The sequence below is a fragment of the Columba livia genome, chromosome W, assembly GCF_036013475.1.
Source record: "Columba livia isolate bColLiv1 breed racing homer chromosome W, bColLiv1.pat.W.v2, whole genome shotgun sequence".
Classification (NCBI taxonomy): Eukaryota; Metazoa; Chordata; class Aves; order Columbiformes; family Columbidae; genus Columba; species Columba livia.
In genome coordinates this window covers 8,278,617-8,306,345 of record NC_088641.1, presented here as the reverse complement: position 1 = coordinate 8,306,345, position 27,729 = coordinate 8,278,617, and the positions used below count along the sequence as shown (strand labels likewise).

The 27,729-nt window shown below is 41.4% G+C and overlaps 1 protein-coding gene across 1 annotated transcript in view; it reads right to left on the bottom strand.

Moving 5' to 3' along the window:
- LOC135577094 (F-BAR domain only protein 2-like) overlaps positions 1–27,729 on the bottom strand; it is a 131,263-nt gene that overhangs the window by 14,243 nt on the left and 89,291 nt on the right. Inside the window, exons 13-21 of the mRNA XM_065044791.1 lie at positions 22,129–22,307; positions 21,540–21,551; positions 21,099–21,123; positions 15,712–15,754; positions 14,972–15,066; positions 6,590–6,693; positions 4,951–5,080; positions 1,556–1,667; positions 788–943 (exon numbers count right to left, since the gene is read on the bottom strand). Coding sequence (XP_064900863.1) covers positions 788–943; positions 1,556–1,667; positions 4,951–5,080; positions 6,590–6,693; positions 14,972–15,066; positions 15,712–15,754; positions 21,099–21,123; positions 21,540–21,551; positions 22,129–22,307 — 856 coding nt within the window. The remainder of the gene's footprint in view (positions 1–787; positions 944–1,555; positions 1,668–4,950; positions 5,081–6,589; positions 6,694–14,971; positions 15,067–15,711; positions 15,755–21,098; positions 21,124–21,539; positions 21,552–22,128; positions 22,308–27,729) is intronic.

The following is a 27,729-nucleotide window of genomic DNA, read 5'->3' as shown; positions in this document are numbered from 1 at the left end:
TGAAATTAAATACAAAAGAATGGACGCATGTGGTTTGTTTCAAGTTATTTCAGTAATTTTAAAAATGTAGCATCTAGAACTGTTTAACTGGTTTTCAAATAATTTCTCCAATAAATGAAATAGAAACTGCTCAGCTGAAACAGATATCTGCTTTTACTTTTTTTTTTTTAACATATGTTCAAATGCTGTGATTTCAACAATTATCCTACTCAACTGGCAGCTTTTTTTCTTAAAAATTCTCGTAAGCATGCTCCTGTACACTTGAGAAATACAATTATGTAATGGATCTGATCTACTGTAGAAATTATACAGCTTAAAAATACACTAATAACTGAACAAATGAGATTAGGTGTAGCTCCTACTACTTGTTTTCTATTTAAGGCTGTTTCATAATCTTACCATTGTTACTACTATATAAAGAAATCCATATGACAATGTGTCCTATTTTTGACATCTGATTTTCTCTGTATTTGTAATTAGTTATATGATCATGTAGTTTGATTAGAAAAAATGTTCTTTAAATATTTTATTAAACCATTCTATTTATTTGCAAACTATTTTTATGGCTCCTGTTATATTTAGCATAAATTTCAAGTTCAGTAATCACTGAAATTTTTAATGGTGGCAGTGGAGAGAAACTGGGCTAAACCAGATTAGTTCAGGAAATGAAATTATGTATAAGCAAATCAACAAGACTGTAGAGAATTCTGATTTACATGTACAATAATTCACATTTTACAAATCAGGTAGTTTACTATTATATTAAAAAAAAAATAAAATACAAAACCTGTATACAAGTTGTGCATTTGGAAGAATCTGTTCTAGTTTGCTTGTGTTTTTTACCCTGAAGCAGAGCACAGCTGGAGATGGGTTGCTGGTGAATACTTTAATAATCCCACTTGGGAATGATACTGTCATATCACCAGTGATCTTCACAATACATCTAGAAGACAATGAAAACATCAGTTTTATTGCAACTCATTAACTACCTAGTTTTAATACTATTTTTAAAGCAATCGTACTTTTACAATCTGATGAGCTGAATTCAAAACAGAAAATCAATTTCAAATGAAGGTAATGTGGCACTATGACAATGTTCTATCACTTTCAACTTGGAAGTCAGATGAAATAAGAAAAAAAGTTTAGCAGGTTAAGCATACAGTAGTATGGGTGGACATTTTTCAGGCTTTGAAAACATGGCACAACTATGCTTAGGCAAGGCCTAAGTAGCATAGCAAGTGATGTCACAGAGGGAATGAGGTGCTTTTAAGCTGCCCAAATTTACATGTAGCACCTACCTGACTATAATAAAACCTCTTCTCTTTTTCAGTGTTCTCATTGAACACATTTTTGTAAAGCAGGGATATATGAACTCCTAGTGGGATGCAGGCCAATAGAGAGTGATAAGCCACTGTTGTCACTTATATCAGGGGAAAAAACCCTGTGAATCCCCCTTCTAATGTATATATATTTTCCCCCAAAATATTAAAAGTAAAACCAGTGTGTTTTCTTATTGTAACTTATTACATTCAAAACAATTCACTATTTAACTAACTTTGTGGGATCTGCTCCTTTAAAGTAGGCGTTAACAGATTCAGTAAGGGCTACTGCAACAGGCAAGGTGTCCTGGTTTCCAAGTCTGACAGGGCTGGGACCACGTGAAACACCTAGAATACATACAGTGTATAGGTTTAATTTTCAAAAAGCTTAGCAAAAGATTTCAGAATGGTTGACTACACCTGTCATTTTTACAAGAGGTTACTAACATCAAGGTCACAGTAGAGTCTGAAGTATTACTTGAAAAGCATGTAGAAAAATATAAACAAAATACAGTACGATCACACCATCAAAACACTGCTTACCAGCCTAAAAAAACCCAGGATGTTTTGTAAATGGACAGACACAAAGAAATACATATGAGACAAGAGGAACACTCCATTAAAATGGCTACTGATGAAACTGAAGTCAACAGATCTAAAGGAAACTAGATGTTAACTATAATACTAAAAAAAGCCTCTATTGTATGCTTATAGTATGGAAAAATGTATGATAAAATAGTCACAGAAATGCAAAGAATTCAGTATGGTATGTATGAACATAAATGCACATACATTAATATTACCCCACATAGGTGAACTCTGAACATTCTTTTAACTATTTCAGCCAACAAAGATTACAATTCCCAAGCAGAAATTGTTGGAGAAGTATTTTGCAAAGTTTTCTAATATTTACATAGTAAAGATTCTGGGAGTACCTTGGAGGTACCTGGAAATACATAGCAGTTTACAAGAAAAATAATTACCAGGCCTGTGTCAGCCTTCACAGATGCCTGTGCCTACACAACAAAGTTCCAACACATAGCTATAAAAATAAACTCAGACCACAGCTAAGGTTTTTTGAAATGTGTATGTATAATTGACAAAACCAGTTGTCATGGAATTTTACTTTTCAGTAGTGTTTTATATGTGTACTGCATATAAAATACAATACTGGTAGTTCTATCTTCTTATTAGTGCTGCAGTGTAGTGGAGAGCATCTTACTAATTTTTTGTACCACTGCTGAAACAGCCTGTATCACATGCCTCCTGCAAGCTCTCAGAAGGATGGGATGTCACAGTGTTGTGCTAAGGCAGACTTGCTGTATCTCACACTGCAGTCCAGCTCATAGGATCTTTGGCAGCATCAGTAAATCTGGCTTTAATACCCTGCCACCTGCCTCAGCCCCAACCACTGTTAACAGCCCTTCAGCTGTGCTGATTCAAGAGCTTATGACACAACCATGTAAACAGTTGCATTGACACACTTGAGAAGGTTGCCAAACTGCAGAATAAAAGACTGCATCATTTGCCATAAAACAGGTAAATTAATAAGTCTGATCAAATGGTTTTAGTTCAGTTTAGGAACAGTGATTCAGGTAATTTTAATATTGGCTAAACTGCTGTCATAAAAATAAAACATTTTAAAACATTGTCTTTATTATCTGTATCTTCAAAGCTTTGTGTTATTTAGAAACAGAGAAATGGTTTTATCTACTTGTCTTATGAGAATAAGGATTGTCACAGTAAAAATATATTCCCTTTTCTTCAAGAAAGTAGTAATGACAAACTGAAGAAACAAGACCAATTTTCAGCTTGTTTTGAGGGGGAATAGATGGAAGATTATGTTGTATAAAAGTGGTTATATCAAGCTTTGTTGACTTCAGCAACATGTACCTAGTTAAGTAGTTGAGCTTTCAAGCTACTTGTATCTGTCAGACACTGGAGAAATTTGTTTCGAAAGTAATACAATATTATTATTTGTAGTGTATTAGGATGATTAGTTACCATGTAAATCTGCTTCTAGTACAATACCTGGTGGTGTCTCACAAAGCTTTTCAATAGTAGGAAGTGTTCCAATCAAAAGATCATCCTCTATTACATTTAAATGAAACAAAACATTGCAAGAAAGCAAAATATTTCAAGCAAAAATAGATGTTATAGATGTTAAACAATTTAATATATAAAGATACTTTGCAAATGAGAACAAGGCTAAAGCATAAAAGAAATTAAATTACGCATGCCTACAAGTACACTTGGAACAAGATAATTATAGTCAGCTCTCCTTTATTCAGAACAAATGGGGTAAAGGAAACACTGGAATGTGCAAAAGCCAAAAGAATACAGATAATAGTGCCCCAAAACCATTCAGCTGTCTGCACTGCCCTTCCCAGCTCTCCAGGACTATTTAATTCATATTATAATTGCAGATGGAACTGGCCTTGTTTATTTTTGCTAGGCCAGGTTAATAACCATGTTAAACCTTGGTGTCCTTACCTCCTCCGTCACCTCATGATTCCACTCTGTCAGTGTTTCTAATAACACACAGCTGGGGCTATTGATGCTTCTGCCACCAACTGCTGGTTCCTTGGCACCAGTGCTGAGGCCTGAGGAAGTGAGCCTGGATGGACTCTGGCAACCAAAATATCAGTTATCTTTCTATGATGCTTCTCAGCAGTTGGGAAACTGGTGGACGCTGAACTGTGCCAGCACTGCGCCAGCTAAAGCTAGGCAGACCTTACTAGCTTTGGTCCTGCACAGGGTGGAAACAGCTGCATTGCTGCTAGAAGTTGTGCATATGCTCATCTGAGGTGCTGAGCCTGGGTGAGAATCCTTGGCATCAGTAACATTCATAGATAACTTAGTGTTAACTCAAGAGTCTGATTTAACTTGGGACTAAAGTGGTAATAGTGTTCAGGAATAAAATACTACAATTCTGCTACAGAAACAAGTTAAAATGTCTTTTAAAAAAGGCCACAAATACCCCCCCCCCAGTCTCCTTATAATCAAACATCATAACTGAAGGACTTGACTTTAAAAACATGAGAAAACCTTCTGAAATTAGTGTCAGCACAGGAAGACTGATTTGCTTTTCATCTTCATCTTTGGTTGGTTGGTTGGTTTACTTTTACTAAACACCTCTGTCTAGCTTATATACTTCACTAGCTTGAAGAAAAAGATGCATTAGTTTCATTTTTTTTGGAAACTGCAATTACAGGATAACAAACAAAATAAAAATAACATAGAAATAACTCAATTTTGTGAACATTTACATTAATTCAAATTTATCAGTATCCCAAAATATTTCTGTACATATGCAGTAACATCTTCTGAACAAATACATGATAATGTCGCGCTTGATGAACGGATATAGAAGCACACCAAATACAAATTAGGGGAATATTTTAATTTTGAAAAATATTTCACTAAAGAAAATGCCATAACTGGATCTATGGTCTAATCTAGTCAAATCCACTGTCCTGTCGGTGTCATTTAAAAGCAGGATGTTTGAAGTACGTAGACTGGACTCACATATGGAACAACTAACTCCAAGGAACGGTTTTCCTAACAGATGGAACTCAGTGTTAGAATGATACCATTTCTAAAATGAGTTAAAACAGTTAATTTAACTTACCAACTGTAGGTGTGTTTGCTGCACTGAGGGAAGCAGAAGAGGATATTGAGGAAATGCTCTCTGCATGTGCCAAGGGAGCTGCAGGTATTAGACTTGGGTTGGAGGTTAATGGAGGGCTGAATGGCCTAGGCTAAACACAAGAGATCACAAGAGTATTACAGAGACAGAAAGTGGCAAGAGCCATAACAAAGGAAATATCAGCTGAGCATAGGGAGAAAATTTCTTCTTGTAACATTGTGGTTAAGCCCTGGGACAGGTTGCCCAAAGAGGTTGTGAGATCTCCCTTCCTGGAGATTTTCAAAACTCAGTATGCCCCTGAGCAACCTGATGCAATTTTGAAGTTGGCCCTTCTTTGAGCAGGAGGTTGGCTTAGAGGAGATCTTCAAAAGTCCCTTCCACCCTAATCTTTGAATAAAACTTTATGATCCATTTAACTGTTAAGATATTAGTTTAAAATAACTAATGATCATTTTGAGATTAACTTATCTAAAAGGTACTGGAACTCCTGAAGAATCTGTTTTGGTTGGGTAATTATTTTTTTATCTCAGTTCTATCACACTTATTACAGAGTATATGACTTTTATACAGACTGTAGGAATTGTAAAAGGAGGTGACATATAATGAAGACAACTCAATCTTCCACTTGTATCTGGATAATAGCCAATTTCTAAAACATGTAACTTTGTGCAGAATCATACTTTATAGCAGAACAGTACCAGTTAAATTCTCCTCTTTAATTCTGATGATATGAATAACAGATTTCTGGGTCTAAGAGCAATTACTACAATTTTATATTGGAATGAGAACAGAATCTCAAAATGAACCCTATTGTGACCTTATAACATTACAGAAAAGCAAAAGAGTTAAACAGTGTTTCAGTTTTATCAAAGCATAAGACCAGAATTTTTTCCATAACAAGAATATGGTGAAAGTATCTTGCTATTTTGAAAAACATCAAGAGGATCTTACCATGGTAAAATTTTTCCAAGTCTGTAAGTCAAATGATATGCAAAGAATCATAATACTCATATAACAGATTAAACATGGCTTGGTCTGATAGGCTGTCTGGATATTTGCATTCTTTGCCACATTCTTTATCAGCAGGTGGACCTGCACTGCAAGCAGTGAGCAGAGATGCAGGCAGTGTGCAACCTCTCACTATCCCAATGAGCAGCTACTGCAATCTGCCACTTCCCTTCTCCACCAACCAGCACCAAGGGCAGGGCTACTTGTGTCAACACGACTGATAAAGATCTACTTAATACCACTCATTCCCCAAAGTTTTGGTGATATCCCTAAATCAATTGAGTTTATTGCTTCACTAATATTTCACATTTTAAAAACTTTAATCCCACATGTATGCTATCCTTTAATTTTCAAGTTATTGTTTTGTTCAATTAAAAACATTCAGCTGATGCAAAATTTATGTTTTGGACCTTTTTAGTTCAGTTAAGAATTATTTTGTTATAGTAACATGTCTATCATGAACAACTTCCATGCCTATCTGGAAATGGTGAAAATCTGCGTATGTGATTCCTTGAACATTGGCTGGAAGGTAACTCCACTGTAACAGTGTAAATGACATATGAAATCAAGTTACAATGGAGAATTAAACAAACAAACAAACAACAATACATACTATTTCATTAATTCCACTAAGCTTCCCTGTAGACAACTTTGGTCTTGAAACAGGCCTTGGAGGGGGTACAATGGTGCCTACAGAAAGAGGAGTTGTGGGCCTTGCTGAAAGAAAGCAAATTTAAGGAAAACAATATTAGAAAGGTCACACTGAACATAAATATGTAGTCACTTAGAATAAATGGAAGTTATGTTTCTATTAAAAGTTTTTATTTTACAAGCTCCATTTTGTAAGATTTACCACTAATCATAAATGTTTTTAAAATAGGGCCATGTGATACCCTGAAAAGTGACTATAAAAATGGCATCACGGGCTTTCTCATTGCTCTCAAATGATTTTATACTAACTATTCTCAGAGGTTTGTATGTAAAAAGATGGTTTTGCCTGAGTTCCCTTTTGTGTATAGTCTATATGGATTCAGAATATAGGACAGTCTTTCACGTCTCACCACAAATGGAAAATTCAGTTGAAATTCATATTTGGTCCTGGCTGACAATGGCATAACTATTTACATCAAATTATGCCCTCTGAAATCCCACTGACTTCAATAAGTATACACCAGTATAACAGATAAATTGTTCTATTGATTGCAAGAACACAGTAACTCCATATTAACTCTTAGCCAAGCTATCAGAAGTAAAAAGCAGTTAAAAAACATGCTACCCTCATGTCCTTCTAAACCTATCAGACACAACTAACAGATGGTGGCAGCAGTACAAAGATGCCGCTTTTATATAGTCACTTTACCAAATAGAACTGTACTTCAAAATAATTTTAGATGCCATCCAATGAGTATGCCGGATCTAAAATTAACTTCAAAATAGACTGAAACTCTAATATATGACTGTCGCTGTAGCACATCCTATCTTCTCTCTCAAATTATTCTGGATGGTTCTTTTTTACTTAAATCAGTTAATGTTATTTAAAAATGTAACTTTTAAGTATGGAATTTTCTCAGGCATTCAGCATAAGTTCATTCATTGAAGTATGGGAGTTTCATCACTGACTTGTGAAGAAAGATATTAGGCTAATACTGACCACATCTACCTTAAAAGTTGCAAACTCAAATGTCCTCAAGTAAATTCACTTCTGAAATATCAGTCATTCCTTTAAAATTCTTGTTATGCCCCAGGAAGACAGTACATGCTAAACCTTGAGTAGTCTGCTGCAGTATCACAGGTATTCAGTGAGTCATGGCCCACTTGCCCAAATGCACTTTTCCTTTGACCTCTTAGTATGTAGCATTACCACGATATCATCCACACTTCAAAATACTGGGTGTTAAGAAAGAACAGTTTAAAATCCAATTTATTTTACTTAATCTGAAAACATCTATGCATTCCTATTTCTAGAAAAGCAAAGCTCTGCACAGTTAAGGAAAAGCAATGCCTTTAATTAAATAATTTGAATTTTTCTTCTTATTTCAAGCTGAATATTTATTTCATTGTTCTAACTTTGAAGGAAGTTGGTGCTAAGAAGCAGTTTAGTACATTAACTAATTTTAACATCAGGTGAGCAATAATAACAAAAAGAAAAATCAGTCTAAATCTTGCTTTTTAGAGTCAGTTATTAGCAAAGAGCAGTACACAATGCATGCTTGCTATACCCTTATCTGTATGAACAGAAGACACTAAACTATAGTCCAGCAGCGCTGAAGATATGGAAGAAATTTCAGCAGCAGTGCCAGTTTCTTCAATGAACAATTGTTCATGGCATAGAGTATTATTGAAAAGGACACTTTGATCCTCAGAAGCACAGCTGCTGGAAGAATTCCCGAGCAAAGCAGAAGAGGCAAGGCAGGCATTTTCAGTTTTAGAATGCAGTCTTGGGGGCTCCTTCTCATCTCCACTTGAGTGTCTAATTGTAAGAAGTTCATCAACAAAGGAAATCCACTGACTCTGAGACCATGAAACAGAGGATAAAGTATTGGTACTCCCTGATGGTGCTGTCATAACACCAGATTTGCACCAAGTGCTAATTGTAAAGTCTGGTGAAGATGGGCTTCTAGTCCCAGAATACGTCTGGTGTCCAAGCAAAGACTGAGATACTCTACACCTGGGCAAATCAGTGGTAGATGAGGAAGAGCTCCTATTATGCTCTTTCAGTGTAGCTGAAGGAAAAGGGAAGAAATTAAACTAGGAGCAACACTGAAATGATAAAAATTTCAATATAAATCCAGACTTCAGAAACATATTCGGTATCCACTGCATGAGGATTACTAGCCAGCATGAAAAATAACTGCTCTTCTAGGCTAAAAATCACACCAGTTACAAAGAAAAGAAAAAACTCCAGACACATATCACATGTAGTTCATTCATACTGTCAACCATGTAATTTGTTAAGCAATTTATTGTGATTCTCCTTAAGGCCCTACTTCTCGTTACTTTCCTTATTCCTCTAACTTCTTCCCTGTCATGGTTTCACTTTCTCTCATCTTTGTCTTTTCCTCCTTTGTCCTACTCCATGTTTGTTTCCTCTTCACAGCTTTCTGCTTTTCATTTATTTCCAAGTTATTTAATCAAACCTACCCTTCTCTGTTCCTTCCAAACATTTTTATCCTCTTACCCTTAACATCTGTAATGGGAAGGCCAAATATAAATTGCTGTCTGGTAAATTAATAAAGACAATGCAGTCATAAGATCCTGTATGATGTTCTTCTGTCTGTATCAATCTGTATCTAGTGAGTAACTGTATGTATGAGGCATCATCTGCCCCAATTTATTTCCTCTCTCATCCTAGAGCAGAGGTGTCAAACTCATTTTTACCGGGGGCCACATCAGCCTCGCGGTTGCCTTCAAAGGGCCGAACGTAATTTTAGGACTGTATAAATGTAGGAGTAGTTAGATAGATGGTAGTAGATCTGGACTGGCAACATAAGGGTTATTATTTCTAGCTCAGTCGGCCCATGATATGACAGACCACCAAGGAAGGGATGCAACATATAGATGGGCTTGTGATCGAGTGGTAGACTTGACCATGGATACTACTGCACAGGTTATCCATGAATGTGAAACATGCACAGTGATCAAACAAGCCTGTATGGTATGGAGGACAATGGCTGAAATATCAGTATGAGGAGACCTGGCAGATTGATTATATCACACTCCCACAAACCTGCCAAGACAAGTGCTATGTGCTTACAATGGTGGAAGCAACCACTGGATGGCTGGAAACACACCCCGTGCCCTATGCCACCACCTGGAATACTATCCTGGGCCTTGAAAAGCAAGTCCTTTGTCAACATGGCACCCTAGAAAGAATTGAATCAGACAACAGGACTCATTTCTGTAACAATCTCATAGATACCTGGGCCAAAGAGCATGGCACTGAATGGGTATATCATATCCCCTATCATGCACCAGCCTTCAGGAAAACCAAACAGTACAATGGACTGTTAAGACTGAGAGCAACAGGTGGTGGGAACTTCAAACATTGGGATACACATTTAACAAAAGCTACCTGGTTAGTCAACACTAGGGGATCTGCCAATCAAGCTGGCCCTGCTTAATCAAAACTTTCACATACTGTAGAAGGGGATAAAGTCCCTGTAGTGCAGATAAAGAATATGTCAGGGAAGACAGTCTGGGTTACTCCTGCCTCAGGCAAAGGCAAACCCATTCTTGGGATTGTTTTTGCTCAAGGACCTGGGTGCACTCTGTGGGTAATGCTGAAGGATGGAGAAGTCCAATGTGTACCTCAGGGGGATTTGTTTCTGGATGAGAATAGCCAGTGATTTGAATTCTATGATGTTAATTACTAATACTATATGCCATCACTACTGTGTTTCCCATATGCTATATCAATGGTATTATAATAAGAATCATCCAGATTAATGAAGAATGAACTTTGATGAAACCAAGCAAAGTGCAGCGATGATGAAACCAGAACTGGCTTCAGCAACTGGCACTCAGCAACTTCCTCGAGACTGACATCTTCAACCCACAGACCGCATGGACCGCACCAGATACACCAGTTATAAGCTTCTGATGCAGCATACAACAATCCAACACCACACACAATCTCTCCTGCTCTGAGAGACTGTTATGACAGATGGAGCCCAAAGTCATTGACTAAATGAACTCAACAGACATTTTAGAGGGGTGGCCCATAGACTAAGGGAATGATATCTGTGTGTATATCTTAAAAGACAGAAAAGTGGTGGTGATTAATAAGAACACATTGGATAGTATGAGACCTGAACATGACTTCAATGGTATAGAATAAGGAGTGGATACTATCCTGGTTTTGGCTGGGACAGAGTTAATTTTCTTCCTAGTAGCTGTGTTTTGGATTTAGTATGAGAAGAATGTTGATAATACACTGATCACAGTATCACAGTATGTTTGGGATTGGAAGGGACCTCAAAAGATCATCTAGCCCAATCCCCCTGCTGGAGCAGGAATGCCTAGGTGAGGTCGCACAGGAACATGTCCAGGCGGGTTTTGAATGTCTCCAGGGAAGGAGACTCCACAACCCCCTGTTCCAGTGCTCTGTCACCCTCACTGAGAAGAAGTTTTTTCTCAAATTTAAGTGGAACCTCTTGTGTTCCAGCTTGATCCCATTACCCCTTGTCCTATCATTGTTTGCCACCGAGAAGAGCCTGGCTCCATTCTCGTGGCACTCACCATTTATATATTTATAAACATTAATAAGGTCACCCCTCAGTCTCCTCCAAACTAAAGAGAGCCAGCTCCCTCAGCCTTTCTTCATAAGGGAGGTGCTCCACTCCCTTAATCATCTTTGTTGCCCTACGCTGGACTCTCTCCAGCAGTTCCCTGTCCTTCTTGAACTGAGGGGCCCAGAAAGGGACACAATATTCCAGATGGGGGTCTCACCAGGGCAGAGTAGAGGGGAAGGAGGACCTCTCTCGACCTACTAACCACCCCCCTTCTAATACACCCCAGGATGCCATTGGCCTTCCTGGCCACAAGGGCACAGTGCTGGCTCATGGTCATCCTGCTGTCCACCAGGACTCCCAGGTCCCTTTCCCCTACACTGCTCTCTAATATGTAATTTCCCAACCTATACTGGAACCTGGGGTTGTTCCTGCCCAGATGCAGGACTCTACACTTCCCCTTGTTAACTCTCCAGCCTGTCCAGGTCTTGCTGGATGGCAGCACAGCCTTCTGGTGTGTCAGCCACTCCTCCCAGCTTAGTGTCATCAGCAAACTTGCTGATAGTACACTCTATTCCGTCGTCCAAATCGTTAATTAATATATTGAATAATATTGGCCTCAGTATTGACCCCTGAGGCACTCCACTAGATACTGGCCTCCAACTAGACTCCGCACCATTGACTACCACTCTCTGGTTTCTCTCCTTAAGCCAGTTTGCAACCCACCTCACTAATTATGCTGAGTAGTCAAGGACTTTTCAGCTTCCCATGCTCTGCCAGGTATACAAGGAGCTGGGAGAGAGAAAAGCAAGGACAGCTGACCCAAGCTGGCCAAAGGGTTATTCCTTACAATATGACATCATGCTCAGTGTATAAACTGGAGTTGTCCAGGGGGAAATACCACTGCTCAGGAATGAACAAGATATTGGTGTCACGGGTGGTGAGTAATTGCATCATGTATCGCTTGTTTTGTACATTCTATTATTATTATTTTCTCTTCCTTTGCTGTCCTATTAAACTGTTCCTGTCTCAACTCATGAGTTATTTTCCCCTTTTGATTCTCTCCCAATGGGAGGGGGAAGTGTGCGAGCAGCTGCATGGTCCTAGTTGCTGGCTGGTGTTAAACTACGACACCTAGTCCTGCTGGCCACACTATTTCTGAGCCAGGATGCTCTTGGCCTTCTCGGCCAACTGAGCACACTGCTGGCTCATATTCAGCCATCTGTTCACCAACACCCCCAGATCCTTTTCTGTCAGGCAGCTTTACAGCCACTTTTCCCCAAGTCTGTACTGTTGCATGGGGTTGTTGTGACCCAAGTGCAGGACTCAGCACTTGGCCTTGTTGAACCTCATACAACTGGCCTCAGCCCAATGATCCATCCTGTCCAGATCCCTCTGTAGAGCCTTCCTATCCTCAAGCAGATCAACATTCCCACCCAACTTGGTGTTGTCTGCAAACTTAACGAGGGTGCACTTGGTCCCCTTGTCCAGATCATTGATAAAGATATTAAAGAGAACCAGCCCCAATACTGAGCCTTGGGGAACACCACTAGTGGCTGCCACCTGGATTTAACTCCATTCGCCACAACTCTTTGCACCTGGCCATCCAGCCAGTTTTTTTACCCAGTGAATAGTACAGCTGTCCAAGACATGGGCAGCCAGCTTCTCCAAGAGAATGCTGTGGGAAAGTGTCAAAGGCTTTACTAAAGTCCAGGTAGACAACATCCACAGCCTTTCCCTCATCCACTAGTTGGGTCATCTTGTTATAGAAGATCAGGTTGGTCAAGCAGGACTTGCCTTTCATAAGCCCATGCTGACCGGGCCTGATCACCTGGTTTTCCTGTACATGTCGCATGATGACAATCACAATGATCTGCTCCATAACCTTCCCTGGCACTGAGGTCAGACTGACAGGCCAACAGTTCCACAGATCCTCCTTTTGGCCCTTCTTGTAAATGGGCATCACATGTGCTAATCTCCAGTCAACTAGGACCTCTCCGGTTAGCTAGGACTGCTAATGGAAAATGGCTTGGTGAGCACTTCTGCCAGCTCCCTCAGTACCCTTGGGTGGATCCCATCCAGCCTCATAGACTTGTGTGTATCTAAGTAGTGTAGCAGGTTGCTAACCATTTCCCCTTGGATTATGGGAGCTTCATTCTGCTTGTCATCTCTGCCTTCCAGCTTAGGGGGCTGGGTACCCCGAGAACAATTGGTCTTACTATTAAATATATATATATATATATATATATAGAGAGAGAGAGAGAATTTATCCTTAAATATGTTACAAATGTGGACCCACTAGCCAATAATCTTGACTGTATACCTAAGTGAGAAAGAGACAATCTAATGATTTCTGTAAGCTAGAATTGTTATAAAACATAACTTTTAAGGAACATGAATTTGTCATGGAGGAATAAGTTCCACTTAAAACCCTAAGGATTACATAGCAATGCTGGTTGCTGTTAAAAGGACATTACTAAGGCCAAGAAGAATTAGCACAGAATTCTCCTATCGATATACGTACTCTTTCTTATTGTTCTTCAATCTGTATGATCAAGTACAGATGAAAAGAGTTAGAAAGCCATAATCACAAACAAAGAAGTAAGGACTATTCTAATTTTTGGAATAGGAATACCTAGCTAAAAGAAACAGTGAACACTTCCTTTCTCAGGCACATGGGAGAAGAGTCTCTACATTAAGACAGTAGGAGTTGGAAAATAGACATGCAGTAGGTAGACTGAAGAGAACTATGAAACAGCTACTGATAGTAAATAGTAGATTCCACCTTAAATCCCCTAAGATAGCCAACATAAATAATTTAAGTAAATACTTTTAGTAAGCAGGTCCTAACATAGCCATATATTTTTTTGTTTCAGTCTCTCCTTCCTATTTCTGAACTAGTTTCTCAACATCTCCTGCTCTTATCCTCTTCAACACACATACCCACTCACATGCCATTTTGCCTCCTTCTCTCTCACTGCCTTTTGAGTGTAAAAAAACAATATTGCCTGCTACTGTAAACTTCCCCCCCTTCCAAATACCAAGTTTCAGGAAAGCCTACCAGTGATCTGCCCACACCATTATCTTCCAAAATCTTACACTCAAAATTCCCATGCACTATCTGCCCCCCCAAACACATCCCGTATTCCTTGGCCCTTCCTCCCAATGCACCTACTCTCAGGTGGTGCCAAGGAACTCCCCCTTAATTCCAGTCTCAGTCCTGCCATTTTTCTCCCATTCCCCTTGGATTATGCCCACACATCTCCTAATAGATGCATGGTTTCCTACAAGAAACAAATTCCTCACAGCAAAGCTCCACAGTTGCTTTGTACTACATAGCTCAACAGGCTTTCCTGGAAAGAAGAAACCCATTCCTATTCACAGTGCAAGCTCAGCATCTCTCAGGTACTGTGAAAACCTCCATTTAATTTCCCAACTTTAACAACTGAAAAAACAGGATTATATTCTTCCTCCAGCATAGATGGTGATCATTTTTTTTTGTAAAGGGAGAGGAGGAGAGAAAAAAAGACAAAAGCAAGATAGAATTTTTCTAAGGTTTCTAGTGTTCCCTCTTCCCCCTTGCTCCCTAGCTTGAAAGCCTAACATACTACACCTTGAGTTGTATATTACTCATAACATAGGATACTGCTTTACAAAATTCTTTCATTTCAATAGTCAAAGTACACCCCCTTGCAATGACTAGAAAAGCAACAACAGAACATCATGAAGAATATGCAGAAAACATTTTCTACTATCAAATATTTTACCTGAGGAGGATGAGGATGCCAACGAGGCTGAAGAGGAAGATTCAAGAGAACTACTAAAGAGTGGATCCCATGCCAGAAGGTCACTGTTCCCCTTTCTACAGTAAGAGTTACAATTAGAAAATTAATGAAAGATGCATATACTCATAAAAATAAAATTGCAACTTTGGTAATTCATCTTCTGCATTGGTTAGTCTTTAAATCTTAAAACTACTTTTAAATTGCAGGTCAACGAACTGATTTACACATAAGGAGACTATCTGAACTGATACCTTAGTGCAAGTTTGTGTTTCATAATGTCAGCAAATTGTTTTCATTTTGGGCAAGACATACATCTACACATCAATTTGTTTCAGTATATACATATACCAGCAATGTATATAGACCTGTCCAAATTTGGGGCTTGTAATCTTAAACACTTTAAAATAGAATACTGTATGATGGAAACTAAATCCATCTTATTTAAAACATGATATTTTAATAAAAAAACAATGTTTTGCAATCACATAATTATAAATATCAATTGAGACAGATCACAATGAAGCAAATGCATTAGAAGGGGAAAACAAGTTAATAGAAATCTCCATTGTTACATAATTACTCCTAAACTCTTACTATGCAATAGATGCCTGACTTAAAATAGCTGTCAACTGATATTTCCAGTGAGTCTCAGAGTCTTAGATCAAAATAAGACCAAATTCCCCCAAAACTACACTTGATATAATTTTACAAGCTGAACTTACTCATTTGCCGGAGTAGAAAGCTTGGATTTTGTTAACTCTTCACCTAAGTAAAAGACACAGTATTATCACCACTCTGAAATAAAAATCTTTCAGCTTCATTGTAAAAAGATATTAAATGTTAATAGTTGCAGTTCAAAACTGATTGTGAATTATTAAAATGGGAAAGAGAAAATTCATTATCTCTGATAATATAAATTCAGATGCTCCTGAAACACCTTCTAAAAGGAGAGAACTAAACAGAGCAATGCATTTCACGAGGAAGTGTTGGAAACTTGAAATTTCTTCCTTAAATTATACTGTTCACATAAATATTATGCAGTTCCTCGGATCAGCTGACTGAAGCCAGCTCGGCCGGAGCCGGGAGGGAAATCTCGAAGCTACAGAGGTAAGAGGGTAAAGAAAGGGGTTTCTGGTCGCGTTTTCGACTCCGCTACCCGGGAGTCCCCGGCAGCCCTTGCGGAGCCGGCTGACGTGGCGCGACCGTTACCACGGTGACGGAAGTCGCACCCCTTCCCCTTGCTTTGAAAAAGCCTCTCCACCAGGCGCTGGAAGGTGAAGTGCTTGTGAGGCAGGTGAGCGCTATCCACACGGTGCTGCAGCAGTGACTGGGGCTGCTCGTGCAGTAGGGTTCAGAGGTTCTGTCACTCCTTGCTGTTAGACCTCTCACTTGTTGCTGGTGATACAGACTGGGGTGTGGCAGGGCAAGTAGACTGGACACAACTAGCTCTTGTAGGTGAGTTTGTCTGGGGTTTCATTTTGTTTTCTTGTCCCCAATTTAACTAAGGGTAGCAATGGTTTCTAGAAAAAGGAAAGCTGTTACTGCCGTTAATACAAAGAGTGAGTCTACACAGACACTACCTGCCAAGAAGGATGCAGCCACCCAGGCTTCTGGCTGTGCAGAGTGTCTGTGCCTGGCATTAGTATCAGAGAATGGTATGGGAGGCACCTGTGTACGATGTGACCAGGTGAATGACTTACTGTGCCTAGTGGCAGAGCTTAAGGAAGAGGTGGAGAGACTAAGGAGCATTAGGGAGAGTGAAGAAGAAATTGACTGGTGGGGTCAGGCTCTTTTGACTCCTAAGGGTGTGCAACAGGAGATGGCAAAGCCTTGTCCCTCCTGCCATAATGTGGATACAGCAGATCTAATTGATGGGGGGGAATGGAAACAGGTCCCTGATCGGAGAGGTAAAAGAACCCTCTCTCGAACCCCATCACCACCCTTGGTGCCCCTAACAAATAGATATGAGGCCCTGGACCCTGAAAATCAGGCAGAGGACAGCCAAGAAGATCCACCTGGAGAGCCCTCTGGATGGACCTCATTAACAAAAAGAATCACAACTGCAGCTGTAAGAGGAAAAAAAAAAAAGAAGAGTGGTAGTAGTTGGCGACTCCCTTCTGAGGGGAACAGAGGGCCCTATATGTCGCCCAGACCCATCCCACAGGGAGGTCTGCTGCCTTCCTGGGGCCAGGGTGAGGGACATTAATAGAAGACTTCCGGAGCTAATTCAGCCCTCAGACTACTATCCCCTGTTAGTAGTCCAAGCTGGCAGCGAGGACATCAACAGAAGAAGTACCAAGATAATTAAAAAAGACTTTAAAGCACTGGGTCGGTCAGTTCATGGGACGGGAGCACAAGTGATATTTGCCTCAGTTCCTGTGCTATCTGGGATGGATGAGGAGCTAAATAAAGAGAGGAGTAGAAAAGCCCATCTCATCAACAGGTGGCTTAAGGATTGGTGTCACCGTCAAAATTTTGGGTTTTTTGACCATGGGGCAAGCTCCGTGGTACCCAGTCTCCTCAAATCAGATGGGCTTCATCCTTCTAGGGAGAGCAAGAGGACTACAGCCCATAAGTTGGCAGGGCTGATCAGGAGGGCTTTAAACTAGGTTTGAAGGGGGAAGGGATTGAAACTGGGCTCTCCAAAGATCAGCCTAAGGATAGAAAGCCCGAATTAAGAGTGAAATCAGCAGCCCACTTGAAGTGCATGTACACTAATGCACGCAGTATGGGCAACAAACAAGAGGAGCTGGAAGCCATCGTGCAGCAGGAAAGCTATGACATAGTTGCCATCGCAGAAACATGGTAGGATGACTCATATGACTGGAGTGCTGCTATGTGTGGCTACAAGCTCTTCAGAAAAGATAGGCAGGGTAGGAGAGGTGGAGGGGTGGCTTTATATGTTAGAGAGTCACTCGACTCTGTTAAATTTGAGGTCAGCAGTGACAAGGTTGAGTGCCTGTGGACCAGAATCAGGGGGAAGTTCAACAAGGCTGACATCCTCGTGGGTGTCTGTTATAGACAGCCCAACCAGGACAATGAAGGAGATGAATTATTCTACAAGCAGCTGGCAGATGTCTCAAAATCGACGGCCCTTGTTCTTGTGGGTGACTTTAACCTGCCGGATATCTGCTGGGAGCTCAATACTGCACAGAAGAGGCAGTCTAGGAAGTTCCTAGAGTGTATAGAGGACAATTTCCTTCATCAGCTGGTAAATGAGCCCACCAGGGGCAAGACCCCGCTAGACCTACTGTTTACAAACAGAGAAGGGCTGGCGGGAGATGTAGTGGTTGGAGGCCACCTGGGGCATAGCGACCGTGAAATAATAGAATTTTCAATACTCAGAGATGCAGGGAGAACCATTAACAAAACCTCTACGCTGGACTTCCGGAGGGCAGATTTTTGCCTATTCAGAAGTCTAGTTCAGAGCATACCCTGGGAAACAATGCTTAAAAACAAGGGGGCCCAGGAGGGTTGGACATGCTTCAAGCAGGAGGTTTTGAGTGCACAGGAACAGGCTATACCAGTGTGCCGAAAGGCTAGCCGGCGGGGAAGACAACCGGCTTGGCTAAACAGGGAGATTCTGAATGAAATCAGAAATAAAAAGAGACTTTACTGACTGTGGAAAAAAGGGCTGGCTACTTATGAAGAATTTATGGAAATAGCTAGATCATGCAGAAAAAAGATCAGGGAAACAAAAGTGCAATTTGAAGTTAACTTGGCCAATTCTGTCAGGGATAATAAAAAGTCCTTCTTCAAATATGTTAATAACAAAAGGAGGGGCAAGGAAAACCTCCATTCTCTGTTGGACTTTGAGGGAAATATAGTTAACAAAGATGAGGAGAAAGCTGAGGTACTTAATACCTACTTTGCCTCAGTTTTTACCAGTAAGACAGGTGGCCCTCAGGACAACTCATCTCTGGAGGTGGTTGACAGAGATAGGAAGCCAAATAGGCCCCTTGTATTCCAGGAGGAAATAGTTGGTGATTTACTGAGCCATCTGGATCCTCACAAGTCTATGGGACCAGATGAGATCCATCCTAGGGTGATGAGGGAGCTAGCAGAAGAACTTGCCAAGCCGCTCTCCATCATCTTCCAACAGTCCTGGCTCACTGGGGAGGTCCCATATGATTAGAAATTGGCCAATGTTACCCCAGTCCACAGAAAGGGCTGCAGAGCTGACCCTGGCAACTACAGGCCTGTCAGTCTGACCTCGGTGCCTGGCAGGGTTATGGAGCAGATCATCCTGAAGGCAATCACACAGCACCTCCAGGATGGACAAGGGATCAGACCCAGCCAGCATGGGTTTAGGAGGGGCAGGTCCTGTCTGACCAACCTGATCTCCTTTTATGATCAGGTGACTCACCTGGTGGATGAGGGGAAAGCCATGGATGTGGTCTATCTGGACTTCAGCAAGGCCTTTGACACTGTTTCCCATAATATACTCCTGCAAAAGCTGGTAGCCCATGGCTTGGACAAGTGTACTCTACGCTGAGTTAAGAACTGGCTGGAGGGCCGGGCCCAGAGAGTGCTGGTGAATGGGGCTGCATCCAGCTGGCGGCCAGTCACTAGTGGTGTTCCCCAGGGGTCAGTGTTGGGTCCAGTCCTGTTGAACATCTTTATTGACGATTTAGATGAGGGGATTGAGACCATCATCAGCAAATTTGCTGATGACACCAAGTTGGGAGGGAGTGTCGACCTGCTGGAAGGCAGGAGGGCTCTGCAGAGGGATCTGGATAGACTGGAAAAATGGGCTGATTCCAATGGGATGAAGTTCAATAAGGCCAAGTGCCGGGTGCTGCACTTTGGTCACAACAACCCCCTGCAGCGCTACAGGCTGGGCACAGAGTGGCTGGAGAGCAGTCAGACAGAAAGGGACCTGGGGGTACTAATTGACAGGAAGCTCAACATGAGCCATCAGTGTGCCCAGGTGGCCAAGAAGGCCAACGGTATCCTGTCCTGTATCAAAAATAGCGTGGTCAGCAGGACAAGGGAAGTGATCCTTCCCCTGTACTCTGAATTGGTGAGGCCACACCTGGAGTATTGTGTTCAGTTCTGGGCCCCTCAGTTCAGGAAAGACATTGAAGTGCTGGAGCGGGTCCAGAGAAGAGCAACACGACTGGTGAAGGGACTTGAACATAAGACCTATGAGGAGAGGCTGAGGGAGCTGGGGTTGTTTAGTCTGGAGAAGAGGAGGCTTAGAGGTGACCCCATCACTCTCTATAACTACCTGAAGGGAAGTTATAGCCAGGTGGAGATTGGTCTCTTCTCCCAGGCAGTTAGCAATAGGACAAGGGGGCATGGGCTTAAACTCTACCAGGGGAAATTTAGGCTGGATATTAGAAAGAAATTCTTTACAGAGAGAGTGGTCAGGCATTGGAATGGCCTGCCCAGGGAGGTAGTGGACTCGCCGTCCCTAGAGGTTTTTAAACTGAGATTGGACATGGCACTTAGTGCCATGACCTAGTAAACGGACTAGAGTTGGACCAAGGGTTGGACTCGATGATCTCTGAGGTCTTTTCCAACCCAGTCGATTCTGTGATTATTCGTCAGGAAACCTGGCTTGTTTTCCCACTGAGAAAAACCCTAAAGAACAGACACTAATGCTCTGTCCTTGATCTCCATGGCCATGTTTTGCGTTTTTAACTGTAAAATAGAGAGATCGCTTTGCTGTTTTTTGAATGATATTCTACTTGAGTGGGTGGAAGGGTTTTAAGAACTTACACAAAAGTAATTTCCATGGGATTTCCCCCCCTTCCCTGCCTTTGGCTTTTGGATGTGTTCCTCATTACTGTCACAGACAGCTTCATCTGTTTCCCAGAACAGGGAACAGCTGAATATACAGAAAAAGAAGAGGTCTTCGGGTGGCTTCTACTAGCTGCTTTGAAATTTTGACCAAATAATTTTGTCCTTTTAATTTACAGTGAGTAGTTCAAAGGCAAATAACATAAAGGTACCTAGAACTGACAAGAGAAATATTTTTTTTCCTACTTAAAATATAAATACTTTAAAAGTTTATTTCTTCAACAATAAAAATATTTTCATGTTATGGTAAAAAACTAGCATAAATAGGCTAAAAGTTAAGTATTCACAAAATATTCACACTTACGGGATGAATTTCGATTTGTTTGTGCCTGAAACAGAAAAAACCCAAACCCATAAGAATAAATTGCTAACTGTCAAATAAAACACTTAACAGTCCCAGGATTCTTATTTCCACTCAAGTTCTCACGCAATATTTTCCTTTCAATGTCAGGCAGAACATTCTGGAGCTTGCAGAAGGCCAGAACATGAGGCAGGACAGAGCAACTAGTGCATGCCTGCCACACTGGTAAGAAAAGGCAGGAATGAAGACTGCAGAGCTGACAAAGGCAACAGTACAACTAAACCCCTTGACAGGCTGGGCCAGTAAAATTAAACAGCTTTTATATCACATGGTGTGCCTGACAGGTAAGAATAGAAACATTCATAAGGTTTTCCCAATAACTTTATCAAGTGCTACACTTGGTTTTAATCTAAAAATGTGACTAAAAAGCCATTCTGTACTTACAGAACTGTGTTTCTGCTTTCAGAACGTGGAGGGGAAAAAGAGAAAAATAATCATTAATATTTTAATATGCATAATATTTTTCTTAAAATCAGAGACATATTCTGATCTGAATACTGTACTAGTATACTTTAATAATATTTATTTGTAATATGGTATAAAGCCATGGTATAAAGGATCATTCTGTGGTTTGGCAGAATACATACAATAAAGCTGCACTATAAAAGTTATATGCATCCACATTATATGATCTGTTTTAAAGGTTTGTATATTATTGAATACAAATTAGTAAACTATGTTAAAAGCCATGCTCAGCTAACTCCATATGTATTAAAATGCCTTGTGGTGACAACAGCAGAAAGACAAGGACCGAGCACTCCCAAGACTCAAAGTTAAAATCTGAGAAGGGAGAATTACATAACATTACATTGCAATGAAGTGTATCAAAGATGACCTAGTGCACAAGAAAAAAAAGAATCATTGAACTTGAACCTAAAATAAATTCTGAACAGTAAAATATATGTTAACACTAAAGATTCCTTACCACTTTTCTTCTTTACTCATTAAAAATACAAGGAACAAAATTACTTACAGATATTGCTGGAGAAAGAGCAATGTTTCCTATAGATACTTTTAATTCATCCAAGGAAGGCACTGTATATTGAGAGCTATTATTTGACTGGACAGGTTTTATTTCTACATGGAACCTCCTGGGTTCATCATCTTCAGAGTCAGAATCACTGGATGAATACAAATGGTTGTCTTTGGTATGTTTTTCTCAGTTAAGGTGAAAATACTTCAAATTCATCTGTTTAATCTGTTTCATAATTACTCTCTACAAAATGCTCATATTAAGTAAACACCACAGATAAATAATGCTGCCTAAGCTCTTTGTGCACTTATACAGACACTTTAATTATATCCACTGTCCAAAATTCACAACTCAGAGTTAAAATTTAGTTTTTATATTCCATTCATCTTCATAATGGTATTGTTATCAACGGCATGATATATAACTGAACAACTGCATATTTTAAAACATGAGGATAAATGAAAGATTCTATAGTAGCAACACTTCTGTATGTTTAATTTACAATTTGTAAGACTCAACGAAGGATTCTAACACATGTATGAAAAATGTATGCATTGCAGAAATCCTTTTAAACCTAGCTTTTTAATTAGCAATGAAATGCTCATGGTATCTGTACTGAGCATAACAGTAGAAGAAGCAGCAGCCGCCCTTACTTGCCCTTTTTGCAGAGGCACAGAAAATTTTGCAACAAAGGATGACAGTTACACAGAAGGCTGCACAGTAAACTAAACCCCATCAGTCACTTAAAGCACTGTCATCCTTGGCTAAAAATGAATCACAATGACAACTCAGCCCTCAAAATCAGCAAAATATACTGATTAATTTAGCCTTGATTCTTTATATGCACAGGAACTGCACTCAAGAAAAGCTCTGAAAGGCCTATGCTAAGTCTTAAAAGATGCAGCTGTTTTGATAAGAACCAAGTTGAAAATTTTCCTCTGTTGAAACAAAGAAGTGTCTTGCCACCTAGGGAGACCATACATATTCTATACCTCACTTCTGTTATTTTCATTTGAATGAAATCTCTTCAAACTATTCCCTGACAAAGATTAAAACACCGAACCCTAAAGACATTCCAAATCCAATTTAGGTGAAAGAAACTCTGAGATGTGGCAAGAAAAAAAGTCAAACATCTTCATCTTACAGGCCATTTGTCTGCCAAAATGGATCACATCTGGAAAATAAAATTTTAAAATACAAGTCAGTTTTCATTTCACCTAAAGATTTCTTGCCTTGAAAGTTATCACTGAGTTTCAAGATTCATTTCCTATGAATCAGGTGGCTCTTCTAAAGTGGCATGTGCCTACCACTGAGGTATTAGGTCTATTAAACAGTTACTGACAAAGATCAGTTTAGACCTGATTGCCATGAACTAAAAGGTCATAGAATCATAGAATAATTTGGGTTAGAAGAGACACTCAGGATCATCAAGTCCAACCATAACCTAACTCTAGCACTAAACCATGTCCCTAAGAACCTCATCTAAATGCCTATTAAACACCTCCAGGGATGGGGACTTGCCACTTGCCAGGCAGCCTGTTTCAATGCCTGACATCCCTTTCTGTGAAGAATTTCTTCCTAATACCCAATCTAAACCTCTCCTGGTGCAACTTGAGGCCATTTCCTCTTGTCCTATCAATTGCTACACGAGAGAAGAGACCAACACCCACCTTGCTACAACCTCCTTTCAGGTAGTTGCAGACAGCGATAAGGTCTCCCCTCAGCCTCCTTTTCTCCAGGCTAAACAGCCCCAGTTCCCTCAACCGCTCCTCATAAGACTTGTGCTCCAGGCCCTTGACCAGCTTGGTCGCCTTCTCTGCACTCTCTCTAGTACCTCAATGTCTTTCTTATGATGAGGGGCCCAAAACTGAACACAGTATTCAAAGTAGGGGCCGCACCAGCGCAGAGTACAGTGGCACAATCACTTCCCTAGTCCTGCTGGTCACACTATTCCTGATAAAAGCCAGAATGCTGTTGGCCAAAACAACAAAAATGGCCACCTGGGCACACTGCTGGCTCATATTCAACCAGCTGTTCACCAACACACCCAGATCCTTTTCTGCCAGGCAGCTTTCTAGCGACTCTTCCCTGAACCTGTACCACTGCTGGGGGTTGTTGTGATCCAAGTGCAGGACCTGGCACTTGGCCTTGTTAAACCTCATACAATAAGCCTCAGCCCAATAATCCAGACAGTCCAGATCCCTCTGTATGGCCTTCCTACCCTCCAGCAGATCAACACACCCACCCAATTCGGTGTCATCTGCAAATTTACTAAGGGGACACTCAGTCCCCTCATCCAGATCGTTGATAAAGAGATTAAACAGAACTGGCCCCAATACTGAGCCCTGGGGAACACCACTTGTGACTGACCACCAACCATTTGGCTCCACAACTCTTTGGGCCTGGCCCTCCAGCCATTCTTTATCCATCAAATAGTACACCCGTCCAGGCCATGAGCTGCCAGCTTCTCCAGGAGAATGCTGTGGGATCCGGTGTCAAAGGCCTTACTGAAGTCTAGAGTACACAACATCCACAGCCTTTCTCTCATCTACTAGGTGGGTCACCTTGTCATAGAAGGAGATCAGGTTGGTCAAACAGGACCTGCCTTTCATAAACCCATGTTGACCTGGCCTGATCTCAAGTTTTTCTTGTATGTGCCATGTGATGTCACTCAGTATGATCTGCTCCATGACCTTCCCTGGCACTGAGGTTAGACTGACAGGTCTACAGTTCTCCCGATCATTCTTCCGGCCCTTCTTGTAGATGGGTGTCACATTAGCCAACTTCCAGTCAACTGGGACCTCCCCAGTTAGCCAAGATTGCTGATAGATAATGGAAAGTGGCTTAGTGATCACCTCTGCTAGCTCCCTCAGCACCCTTGGGTGTATCCCATCTGGCCCCATAGACTTGTGGGTGTCCAAGTGGTGTAGCAGGTCGCTATCCATTTCCCCTTGGATTACTGGGGCTTCATTCTGCTCCCTATCTCTGTAACAGACTCCCACCAGGATGTCTGCCTTGTTGCCCTTCCCCTTGATTCTGACCCACAGACACTCAACCCCTATCATCATCCTCATCAAGTTCCAAACAATCAAAACCCTTCCTAACATACATGGCTACTCCCTTTCCTTCCTCACGTATCCCTTCTCAAGAGTTTATAGCCATCTAATGCAGCACTCCAGTTATGAGAGTCATCCCACCATGTTTCTGTGATGGCAATTATATCGTAGCTTTTCTGCCTCACAATGGCTTCCAGCTCCTCCTGTTTGTTGCCCATGCTGCGTGCATTCATACAGATGTACTTCGGCCAGGCCATTGATTCCACCACCTTTCTCTGGTGAGAAGCGCTTTGTGGCCATCCTCAAGTGCTTCCACAGTTTCTGCCACATCAATAACCCTTGCGTTTCTCTTACTGCATGGCTCTCCATGCCCTACCTCCACTGGGATAGCAGACTGAAGGGCATTGTTAGCACTACCCTCAGATGCTGGCATGTTGCCCTTGGATATGCCTCTGCCACACCTGGTTTCCCTCCCTTCCCCCTTCAAATCCAGTTTATAGCCTTCTCAATGAGTCCTGCGATCTCCTGCCCCAGGATCCTTTTCCCCATTTGAGACAGGTGTGTTATATTTGTTGCTAGCAGGCCAGGTGCCACATAAGCCAACCCATGATCAAAAAACCCAAAATTCTGCCAGTGACACCAGTCCCTCAGCCGGGTATTGATCTGGTGGGTCTTCCTGCATCTTTCCTTGTCATACCCTGCAACTGTGGGGACAGAGGAGAACACTACTTGTGTTCCATTCCCTTAACCATGCATCCCAAGACCCTGAAGTCTCTCTTGATTGTCTTTAGTTTTCCCTTTTCAGTTTCATCACTGCCTACCTGAAAAATTATTAGGGGATGGTAGTCTGAGGGCCTTATCAGGGCAGGAAATTTTCTTTTTACATCTTTAACTCTGGCCCCAGGGAGGCAGCAGACTTCTCTAAGAATTGGGTCAGGTCTGCATATAGGGCCTTCTGTTCCCTTTAGAAGGGAGTCTTCTACAACCACAATCTGCTTTTTTTTTCTTTGTGGGAGTTGTTTTGATGGAGAGTGCAGGGTAACTTATCCTCTGCAGCACCTCCAACTTAGTGGAACCACCTCCCTCAATGTTGTTTTTGGTTCCACTTGCAAGGCCTCATAACTGTTTTGCAAGGGAACCTGGGAGGGTGGGGTGGTCACAGCAAGGATCCTCCTCCTTCTACACCAGGCAGAAACATGCTGCCATTTCCCCCCATTCCTCAAGTCGCTGCATTCCACATCCAGAGCTTCATGCCTGTTGGACAGAGGCACCTGGGAAGGTGGGTTGGGTAGGGGGGGTGTTTCTCCTGCCACCCCAAGTGTGGACTTTCTTCTGTTCATCCCTTTCCCTTGACCTGCCTTCTTCAGTCAGGCAAGGAGAGGATACAGGAATCCCTTGATCTTCATTTCTTGCTGGTGGTCTTACCTACCCCTGAGAGGCCAGAGTTTGATCCCATCAGTTGATTTCCTTTTCCAGCTCCCTGATACTTCTCAGCCTTTCCACCTCCTCTCTCAGTTCTACTACCAGGCTGAGCAGGTCATCCACCTGCTCACACCTCACAACTGTTTTCTCTATTACCACTCCAATACTAGTGAAAGGCTCTGGCATTCTCTGCAGTCTGAAGTCTGGGTGGCTGCACGTTCCTGTGGCAGCTCTGTCTCAGTTGCCGCCTTCTTCCTGTTGAGTGCAGAGTACTTAACTTTGCCCCAAGTGGATACCATAGCCAGCTCCTTCTGCGAGGGTGACAACAACCAACTGAGGTAAATCACTTGAGCTTGCTGAGCTTCCTTGCCCTGTCTGCTTGCGCAAACTGCTGTGCTAACTGCTTCACCCCTGTTTGCTGACCCTCTTCGCTGTGTTCCTGGTCATCTGTGCTCCCTAGGAGGGTGTTTAAATCTCTCCTGGTTGCTCCTGGCAATGCCTCCTCGTGTCAACCCCTCTCGCAAGATCAGCCACTTCATGGCGATTCTCTCGGCAGGACTGCGGCTCTGGGATCTCCTCCTTGTCTCCTCAGTCTGTGCCCAGCCTCAGCTCTTACTGTAGCCACTGCTGTGCATGTCGGTTCACCATGTTTAAATCTCTCATGATTGCTCTGTAGCTGCTGCTGTGCTTGTTGCTCATCACTGACTGAGGTCAGTCAGTAATTTTTAGGATGAGTGTTTTTCCAACACTTAAGACTGGCCTTAATAAGACAGACTGCCATTATGGTAAAATAATGTCCTCCAACACATCATCTCAAGAGTTCCCATCAACAGAATAAATATCGACTCTTGGAGGCTAAGGGAGGAAAAGAGCAAGGGAACTGATGACCTTGTGAATCTGTTCAAGATTTTCAGAAGCTGAAGTACTACCTGGCTGACAGGAAATGCAAACCATTGAGATTTTTCACTGGATATATGGCCTTTTCCATTGCTTCATGACAAAAAGCATAATGGAGAAAAGGATATGCAGGTGAATAATTTACAAAGCATGAATGTTATTCACTCGTGCCTCCATTTCATAAAAATATGCAAAACATGAAGTAATACACCCCCCCATATCTGGA